This window comes from Triticum aestivum, chromosome 4B, assembly GCF_018294505.1.
Source record: "Triticum aestivum cultivar Chinese Spring chromosome 4B, IWGSC CS RefSeq v2.1, whole genome shotgun sequence".
Lineage (NCBI taxonomy): Eukaryota > Viridiplantae > Streptophyta > Magnoliopsida > Poales > Poaceae > Triticum > Triticum aestivum.
This window is the reverse complement of record NC_057804.1, coordinates 426,095,121-426,105,641: the sequence shown is the minus strand read 5'-3', so window position 1 is coordinate 426,105,641 and position 10,521 is coordinate 426,095,121. Positions and strand designations below refer to the sequence as shown.

At 47.4% G+C, this 10,521-nt stretch overlaps 1 protein-coding gene across 1 annotated transcript; it reads left to right on the top strand.

The window, feature by feature from the left end:
* The first annotated feature begins 375 nt into the window (after positions 1-375).
* Positions 376-4,183, top strand: LOC123092503 (uncharacterized). The gene is made up of 2 exons (XM_044514298.1): positions 376-786; positions 3,703-4,183. The coding sequence occupies exons 1-2, from the start codon at positions 681-683 to the stop codon at positions 3,969-3,971; spliced, it is 375 nt and encodes a 124-aa protein (XP_044370233.1). The 5' UTR covers positions 376-680; the 3' UTR covers positions 3,972-4,183.
* The last annotated feature ends 6,338 nt before the right edge of the window (positions 4,184-10,521 follow it).

Genomic DNA, 10,521 nt, shown 5'->3' with positions numbered 1-10,521 from the left:
ATCCCCTACTTATACTATTACAAGGCCTAAAGCCCATTCAGGCCCAGCAAGCCGAGCCAGCAGTCGAGGCTTTCGACTCAGCCTCTTGTTTGAATCTTTTCCCGTCCTCCCGCTCGTGAGCCACCGAGTCGTTGACAGAATATGATCTTTTAAAAAATGTGCTTATAGGGGTACGGTGTGTTTGCGTTCATATGGATGAGTGCAATGTGTTTGTACTGTATTAAAAAAAGGCCACACGATGAGATTCTTAAAAGAAATCAACAAGATGGGACGGTTTAGAAATGGAAGCTATCTTTGTACTAGGTGTTTTTTCATGAGTCGGGAGCAGATGAAATCGCAGGAACAGATAGTGGAGGTGTCAAAGTTCGGAAACCTTTGCAGGTTGTTTCGAATTGGAAAACAGCTGCGGAAAACAACAAATTAGCATAGCAATTTTCTTTTCTTTGCAATCACCCGTGCCGCCCGGCCACCGTACCGGAGGCGTGAGGGTTCTCTGGTGCAGGGAGAGCCACACGGTTGCCATGTCGCCGTCCGCCACGCAAGCAGCCAGGCGACTCCAAGCGCTCTCTCAGCCACGCCTCCTCCTCTCCCCGCCCCGCCCCGCCCCACCGCGATAAGCAGAGAGGCCGCGCGGGGAAAGAATCCTTCCTGATCGGCAGAATCTCGAACGGGGAGGGGCCATGGGGATACTACTGGTTTCCGGGAGATTCTTGGCTCGACGGCCTCCACTGGCGCTCGCCCCTCGCTGCTCCCGAGGCTCCCCGGACAAGCGCGGCAGGGACGAAGGTATGAGCAGCACACACAGTCTACCAGCAGCTGTTGAGTCTCTCGTTGCTCCCTCTACCCTCTAGGTGTTTGATGAAATGCCGCCGTTAATTACTTACACTTGATTGCCGGATTAGCGCTGCCCCTGTTTCACTGCTCTTCCTCTGTAGTGATGGTGACTGTCACCCTTCGAGATTATCATAGTATTAGCCCGATCGCTGCATCTGAAATTCAACATGCTGCTGCTCGCTTTACTCGTTCAGAGTTCAGACATGATCTGCTTACTGGACCATACAGATTGCAGAACAGTGTGAATGCCTCATTTCATGTGCGAACTGCTAAGATAATAATTTTTGAAGTGAAATGCAATGTTTGCTTCCTTTATTTCAACCGAAAGGTGTGTTCTGTTCATGTGTGCACTCGCAGGCCACTGCATATTCACAACTGCATCTACAATAAGGACCGGTGTTAATATTGTCATGTCATTAGTGTTCTATACAGGTCGTTTATTGATCCAGCAATAGGTTCTCGTTTCCTATGTTTTTAAGGCGGTAAGGCGATCTAAGGCGCTGGGGGGGCGCCTTATCGCCTAGGCGACGCCTAAGCGCCTAAGGCGGGCATATTTGTAAGGCGCTGGCGGGGCACCTTATCGCCTAAGCGTCGCCTAAGCGTCCAAGGCGGGACGCCTTAAAAACAGAGCTCGTTTCATCAGCATCTATTTACCTCCTTTTTCAAACTAGTGACAGCGAACAATACTGTATTGATTTCTCCAAGAACACCAAGCCTGCAGTTAAACCTGGGAATAGTTTGGTCTGGAACCATAGTTTCAATTTGGTTTCCCTGTTGGGCTGCTTTGGTTTGGTTGAAATGGGTTGAGCCCTTTTTGTAATTTGGTTTGGTGTGGGCTTTTGTAATTAATAGATTGGGTGGGTTGGTCTGGACAGAGATAAATTGGTCTCAGACCGTTTTAGTCCATGGATAAAAACCAGTCTTGTGACCAGTTTGACCTCACGACGCACGTCACGCGAGACCCAGTGGTAGGTTTAGGTGCAGCCACCGCCGCCACCATAGATGAGCAACATGAGCGTGCATACCGCCCCGCCACCACTGAGATCTCCGGTGACAAAAGTCATCTCCTTCATGCAGAACACGAGGAGCCCAAAGCCGAGGCCTTCGATGACGCTGCTGACAATGGAGATGGCTGTGAGCTCGACCTTGCCGATGTGGCCGACGAAGCCGACGGTGACGAAGCCGATTCTCTGGTGCCACCATCTGATCTTCCGGTGCACGCACAGACTCACGGACACTGAAGCTCCTCACACCAAGCACACACCAAGCTAGCCGCAGTTCGTATGTGCCTTTCGTTCTGTACGTACAGGTTACGTTTGGGATCCAACGTTCCAGTAGCTGCTGACTGACCCATGGTTTGAAACTTTAGGTTCAAACTGTATGTAGAAAATGGTCTGGATGGATTTGGCTCGAAAATACATACAGTTTGAATTGGTTGGATTGTAGCATTTGCAATTTGGTCTGGTTTGGTTTGATCGCTGGACTTATACATGTATGGTTTGGCCCGGGTTTAGTTTGGATTACAAACTATTCCCAGGTTTACCTGCAGTTATGCTTGATTTCTCTGATCAAGTCGTTTATGCTTCATCATTGGTCTTTGCCATGGCAATGCTTTCCTTCACCGTACCAGGCATATCTTTTACCAAGTACAAACCGTGTTAGTTCCTTCTTACATACTTTGTCATATCTTTTCTACCCATAATCCATATGAACGAAATGTTAGTTTCTGAAATTCAAATATGCATGAAACATTCTTCTTCTCTTCACTGGTCAATACTGGATATTTGCCCTTGTTTGGTTATATATTTGATTTGATGGATAATAACTGGTGGGTTGTGAAGTTCCTTTTTTGGAGTTAGATTAAAAAGGTCATGTTACGAATAGTTTGTTATAACATGTTACTGATAATATGTGCACCTTGTGATAGGTATTAATTTGGCACCAAAGGAAGATGTCAGAACAGATAGTGGACCACCACTTCCATTCAACATTATTTTGAAGTGGAACAGTAGCCTATGACATCCTACTGTTATAAGATATTAATAGAACATTTCGATAAAAAAGTACTCAGTGGAACAGTATGTAAGAGGTTTCACGACTAAATAGTATTCCCTCCGTCTCAAAATATAAGAACGTTTTTGATACTACACTAATGTAAAAAGCATTCTTATATTATGGGACGGAGGTAGTAAATACAAAGAAACAAACACCAGAGTTATTACTCTAGCTGTTTGCTATGCATTAAGGTTTTCCCCCTCTGCCCTTTCCCTGGAAGTCCAATATATTGGGAAGTTTTACAGGACCAATCATTGCTTTTTTTGTCAATTGCACGATTTAATGTCTAGAGTTAAAAAAAAATCAACGGAACATCCAGTACAACTAGATTGACAAAATTGAAGAGTAAATCAATTATTGTAAAGCTATTACCCTTATTGAACTCCAGTTCTATTATCCAGCAGAGGACTGAAAGAAAAGGATATGTGATTCCTCTGTTGCATTGTGTCATAAAGAGCAACAAGACTTTGTTGAAGTATGATCCTAGTATTCAGTCAATCTCAGAGCATGTTATATTTCGTAACATAAGCAGACTCCCATTCCACTTGAAGAAAAGGAACCTCCTGAACATTCAACCTCTTCAAGTACCAAACACCATATAACTACTTGATTGGAGGATTTTCCTGAGCTACATATGAATTTGATATGTGATGATGTGTGAGTAACTGGAAATTGTAGGTGGGCGAAGTTTATTTGAAAGAGATATAATCATCGCACTGTTTACCGGTGAAAACATCCACATTTGATTGCCGAATTTTGTATATGATGAAAACATGTTTGCAGGTTGAATCATTTCTCTGTCTTACTTTTCAGGTGACACATCATCAACTGACTGGGATAAGGCTTGGTCTACCTTTAAGAAGAAAGGGAAGAAGACCCTATTCTCAGAGTTCTCACCGAACAAATATGTGACCTGGAACCCACGGCGCAGTGAGTATCCATTGTCAGAAGAAGTCGATCCAATCAAAAGAGCTGAGAGGTCTAACTTGATGTTGTGGACAAGCCCAAGATTTACCTTGGTAGGGGCGATTATCATCGTTTCGGCATTGCTAATCTATACATTGGTTGTCCCACCCAAGTAACTGCTGAAGTGACAGATAACAGGTGAGCCGTAGGCCGAAGATTCTACTTGGAAGTCTGTATTGTACATTTAGTTTGTACTATACGAAGTATATCATGGTTCTGTATTGCTTCAAGCACATTCTAATAGATCATAATAGAGTACTCCTTCATTTTGGTGATTTTCTTCAACTGTACATCAATTGGATCCTCTTTAATCTTCCATTATAACCAAGAAATACTGGGTCACCTAGAATAATATGCTGAACAGCATTCATGATTATTTATCCTGATGTGAATTTTTCATAGTTCTCACTTCCTAGTAACTTCAGGTCATCAGGTGTGACCAACGGATCATCTAATATTAGTTGTATTATTTAGTGATGGGTAGCTTGTATTGTTGGTAAATGGTAATGCTTGAGCAAGTGGACATGTGCAGAGCATCTAGTAATCTGAGGGAACCCAAGAGAAGCACGTTTTCATTGCGCCAAATTCAAGTCAAAAGGCCAGTTCACTAGCTTCATATAGTAATAAGCACCAGATAAGCAGGAATCTTGCTCAGATGTAAAGCAATTTAACTTACCTTATTTCCCATCCCCTAAATAATTAGGCTTTGCCGCTTACACTGGAGGCATCAAAACAGAGTGTGTCTACATCTTGTAGTTAGACTCTTAGACGGAATTAGATATAAAAAATAAACATGATCAGGACCATCTCATCTTGTCTTTCAAGACCTGGTCATCAGATCTGTGTCCAGCATCTTGGAACAAGTCAGACAAAGGCATTTCCATCCTTCCCTCTGAAAATTGGACTTCTCATCCTTTAAACATTGAGTAATGGCCAAGGTCTTGCTCTCCTGTGGATTGTGGCGATTCTAGCCTACAATTAACACTGGAAAATTAATATATGCTGCTTACATTTCAAAAAAGTAACACGAGTAACTGATTGCTAATTACTGCAGTAGTTATGTCTCCTGCTCCTCTGATCTCTTGTTAGTACTTTTGTTACCGTGCACTGCCTTAGAGATTCCAGACACTTCTGAAATGTGAAGAGAAAATTTGTCCATCCCGAGAGAGCGAAGACTTTTTCCCCAATGCGAACAGAATATATAGGTTGGTCCGAAGGTCACAGTGTGGAATTCAAGTCAACTGCTCCCCGGGCGTACAAAATAATTTTCCTTGTAACATCTCTGTCCATCCGCCGCTGTATTTTAGTTCGCTCCTAGTGCATCATTGTACGGCTTTTCCTGCAGGTTATCTTATTTTATGCCCTGTGTTTGGGCACTTGCAAGCCCGACCTGAGCGGTCGATGCTGAAAGTTGTGATCCAGAAAATCTCGGTTTTCTTCTAGTGCCATGGCCCATGGCCATGGGTAGGTTAGTGCTTAAACTATATCCACGCACCGTAGGCAGGCAGACAGTGGCATGGTTTTCTATGTCATTCCAGCTGGAGTGTTGAACTTGAGAACCTGGTCAGTTAGTGGCGCGACCCAGCATTTTTCAGACAGAATCCTGCAGCGACCCAACCCAAAACACCAATTTTTTTTTCTACCCAGGCCAGGCTTGCTTGCTGATGAGTTATCTGCTACCGGGCTGGAGTGCTGGATTGACAAGTAACAGTGGCTAAACACACCAGGCTGGCGCGTATCTGACTTAGATCTTCAGTCTGAAGGTAGCGTACGCAGAAAGATTTGCCCAGGCAGTACAGTGACATCCCAAAGTTGAGGCTCGAGCCAGGGCCGAGGCCCAAGCCCAAACCCTAAAGTTTCCACAAGATGGAGCTCGAACTGTGGAGAGCAGCTGCTTGCATCCCAAGGAACCTTGGCTATAAAAGGGCGCGACTCTAGCGGTCACTCCCCTCACATCGCACACAAGCACAAGCCCACACGCCAACCTTCACGCGCTCTTCTCTCGACCCTTCTTCTTCCTGGCCTTCGGAGCAAGAAGGCGCCAGCAGCAGCCAGCAATGGAGCGGCAGGGCGACTCGAGGCGGCCTCTGCCGAGGCGCGGGCAGGTGAAGGCGAGCATATTCGCGTGCCTCTTCCCGTGCCTCGCACGCAACCGCAAGGCAGCCGGAGGCGAGCAGAAGGGAGGCAAGGCCAGGGCCAAGGAAGGCGGCAGCGGCAGCGGCGGCCGCCGCGTCGCGCCCGGTGGTTGATCCGGCCCGGGGAAGGAGGGATGGATATGGATATATGGAGTCTGATGATCTCTGAAGAAAAGAAAGAGTCAAGAATTGCTGCAGGCCCGGTTCTTGTTCTTGAGCGGAAGCCGTTCTGTTGGAGCGCGGGATGAGGGTGGACGAGGGTTCGCAGGTACGGTAGGGGGTGTTGGAGGGGAATAAACATTTTCGTTTTTTCTGGCTGTGTGGAATTCCGTTGTGATTCCGCAGCAGCTTTTGGCCAACTTGTGGAGTCCGTAGCCTCGCAGTGATTTTGGATCCTTTGTTGCGGGTGGGTGTATGTATGTGTTGTTGTATATGCTACTGTACGTAATTGCCATTGAGTGATGAACTTGTCATGAATTTCTGGCCTTTCTGGTGTTGTCTGTCTATGGTGTGTACTCTGGTTTCTGCACTTGAATTTCTTCTCTGCATCTCCGTCGCAGAGTACATGGTACATTCACTCAATGACCTTTTCTCGCCTGCATGTCCAAGATTGGCGAGGTTACACCATCATCACAGGATAACGAAACAGCAGTAACAAAGTTATTAAAGCTAACACCATGAACAAAACCAAATTTATCAAGCTTGTGGTACGACAAGCAGCGAAAGGTAATCACAGGCTGCATCATCCGTCGTCCCAGACCGTCAGCGTCAGGGTTCAACCGATGAACAACAACTCCTGCATTGCCCCGCATCGACTGCGTTCGTCGTTGACAAGTCATCCCCGTGTCCCTATTTTTACCGGTGGCATGGCATTTCCACAGGCGCTGATTGGCTGGTGGGCGCACAATCTCCCCAGCTCACCCCATGGCCATGAGGCAACGACACCTGGGGTGCCCGCCCAGGCGGGCGTGTAAACATCGAGGTCGAGGTGCTTCGCGGCCAAGTCTTCTCCTCCTGCAAGGGCCCTCCATGCCGCAATCAACATCATCCACAAATTTGCCAACGAAACCCTAGAAAGCAGAAATTGCAAAAAAAAAAAAAAAACCTAGAAAGCAGAGGCTCTTTTGGTATCCCAAGTGGCCGACCCCGCCGAATAAAGCAGAGGGGGAATTTTTGCTCTTTCGTGCCGTGCGGGTGCGGCGCTTTTGAGCTGATGATATCGGCGAGTGATCGTCGGCACGTGTAGTAGTATTGTTTTGGAGGCGATCATGGTTAGCTGGAAGTGGAAGATCATTCATTACTGAGGCCGCCCTAATCTTGTGTCTAGTGCAGTAAAAGCAATGGTTCAGGTGCACAGACCAATTATATGCGGCTAGAGCTTCTGCAACTCTCCTGGAACTGCAGGACTGCACATAATCTCAGCCCTCCGTTCTCAGATCACACGGTCCGAGTGAAGTTCTTGTTCTTTCAACAGAGGCCGTGCCACAGCCCACACACCACAATCAAAACTACTTCATCTTCTTTTTCCTCCCGCGGTCGGTCGAGCTCTCCGTGTGTTCGCGCATTTGCACTGGTCGCTCGCTTTCAAAGATTCGAATGCGACCAGCCAAAAGCCAAAGGAACATCGTCGGGCATGGACACGCTGCGTTGCACCTACCCGTGCCGTCATCAGGGTCATGCATGGGATCACGTTTCCACCGTGTGAACGCTAGAGTTGAATAGAATGGATCGGTCGCACGGTCATGTGGAATTCAAGTCAAACTGTTCCCTGGACGACCAAATAATTTTGTTTCGGCATCTCTGTCCACCTTGCGCCCGGCTTTGATTCCTTCCCCTGCCCGTGCGTGCATTATTGTGTGCCTCTACTTGCAGATTACCTTACGCCCTGTGTGTTTTGGACTCAACACGGAACCAAACCTGCATAATACTCCTATAATTTAAAGGGAAATGCTGGTCGATCGATTCTCAGGACGCTGATCTCAGAGAATCTCCATTTTTCTTCTCGTTCGTGTTTGGAGCCTCGCCGTGCATTGTTAAGTTAAATGCTTGTGAGGTAAACTGTATACGCACGCCATGCTTGGGCAGGCAGAGGACAACGCACACTCTGCATGGGTCCAGCTGGGATGTTGAGCCATCGGATGACAGAACATGGCACATCAGTTTTATAGCAAACCATACATAATTTCATATTGGGTACCCGTTTTTCCCTTTGTCTTGTGTACTAGTAGTAGTAAGTATTAACGCTTGCTTGTGGCGGATGCAGACTTTGAACAATGGGGATGCCAAGCTTTACCTTTACAATTTTAACACCTACTCCGTATAATACACATAGAATTAGACTAACTGATGTCCATCTCTTTGGCAGATTTACAAAGGTAGCGTCATTTGCTGCTTGAGACAAGAAAACCTCTGCATAAGGTGCGATCTGAAAGATGACTAGTACTACTACTGTCATCACCGTGTGTTGTCTCAAGCTTGAGACAAGAAAAGCTGAAAGATACTCGAAGACTGATGTTTGTGGTGCAAACCCAAGAGATTACAGAAATAGCACGAGCCAGCAATTCAGAACCTTGCTCCCGCTCTTCCCGATTACCCCCAGAGAGCTGCGCATTTACTACTTATATAAAAAGAACAAAGCTTGTGTTATGTCTGTCAGTCATCTCGCGTAGTGCTACTTGCTCGATCTTATTCTCCAACCCCAGCGTTTCTTCTGCCTAGCTCAGCTTCCTGAGAACCAAACCTATTTTTTGTGGGGTCACGAGAGTTGGCTTTTATTGGGGGTCGTCCTTTGACGGCCAGCTATGTATTTACAAACTCTTCTTAATTAATGAGATGAGGCAAATTTCTTGCCTGCATTTTAAAATAAAATTATCTTTTTAAGTTGAGAAAACGAAAGAGAAAGAAACTTTTTGTTACACCACCAGACACCAGCGTCGCGGGCTAGCGGCACCAATGGAGTACAGCAAAATGAAAAACAACCTGTCGATGTCCATCCCGAGCCTCCTCAAAGTCACGGTCTTCTTGGCGTGCTGTGCTTTTGCGCCGAGTGTCACTGCACGTTGATCATTAACGTTCAACGCAGATACGTAGATGATAAATTTACTGAGTCGGCCCTAATTAGCACGTGGAGAATAAGAAACATTTTGGATATAGAGGGATTTGAATCCAGTGGAGTGGAATTCATCTGGTGTTGATGTGCACAGACAGTTCTGTCATGCAGCACCGAGGGTATGCACCTGCGTCCAGCGTACGTACGTGTGGCGTCACTCGTTACGTAATTCCTATCCTCAGCAGCTGCCACGTTACATATCTTCATGGCCCGCACAAAGCCACGACCAAATGTCCATCTTTGGAGTCGAGGTTCAGAGCTTTTCCTCCTCGTTTTCATTGCTCGTTTCGCTTCAGAGATTCGCGCGCGACCTGAGACGAATTCAAGGCAGAGAAATGAAGGTTGGCATTACGGTCGGATACACTGGACTTGGACTACTCTCCCGAGCTAGTTTGATTGCTTTGCTGCAGGATCATGATGCACCTGCCCGCAAAAAAAAAAAAAAAGATCATGATGCACCCCGTGCTAGTACTAGCTAGCGTCGCAATCAAAGGTGGGCCGCCTTTGTAGCCCAGGATGTAGGCCTTTTGCTTCTTCTTTGGCCCGACGCCTTCGGAGCTAAGAAAGCCACGTGTACCTATCGGCATCGGCCACGTCGATGCATGCACCCGACCGGTTCTTGTGCCCGGCGGACACGTACTGACGTAGCACACAAACTGCCGATGTGCGATCCTCCTGGCGGATGTAAGGCCATTGCAGACCTTGCCACTTGCCCTTAACCTATCCTCGCCAGCTTGCTTATGGTTCGCGCCACTCTCTCCGTGCTTATTTTACCTCTTCATCACTACGTACAACCTGACACAACTGCCCGGTGCAATGCACATTCTTCAATCTTCACCTCACCGTCCGGCGGAGCGCGGCACGTTCTTATCCAGTCTGTCAACTCGCACATGTCCATGGAACGAGGCCTAGACTTTCTAGCACTCCGCTCTGCTCCACAAATATCATGGCGCGCCACAATTATTTGATCCAGGAAATGTGTGTGCCGTCGCTCTGCGCGCAGTCATCCGGCCGGTACAAGATCCCGCTGGTCTGGTCTAGATCCGATCCACTACAGCCGGTGCCCGTGACAAGAAAGTCGTTCGCGGCCACGTGCGGACGTCCAACCGTTATCACCAACGTACGGCAGTAGTCCTCGACAGTGACAACAAACAACTCTGCCGATTAAGGAGTTGATATGGTAGCAGTTCTAGATTAGGATTGTTGTTGTACTTGAGGTTTTATCTCGTCCCCTGCGTCGTCCTCCCTGGCGACACGGGGGAAACCTAGATCGGCGCCGCCAGTCCCCCTTTCCACCCTCCCCATCGCTCGCCGCCGTTGAAGGAGCGGCCGGCAAAGCCCGCGCAGGCTCCGATGAAGGTGGCGGCGGGGCCCTTTCATCTCCCTCGACTGCGAGCTTGGCGAGCTGGCTGCCATGGCGGC

Excerpts from the sequence above, each read along its gene's own strand:
- LOC123092503 (XM_044514298.1), top strand. The coding sequence starts at position 681 with ATGGGGATACTACTGGTTTCCGGGAGATTCTTGGCTCGACGGCCTCCA. Across the intron at positions 787-3,702 it reads CAAGCGCGGCAGGGACGAAG|GTGACACATCATCAACTGAC; the intron begins GTATGAGCAGCA and ends CTTACTTTTCAG.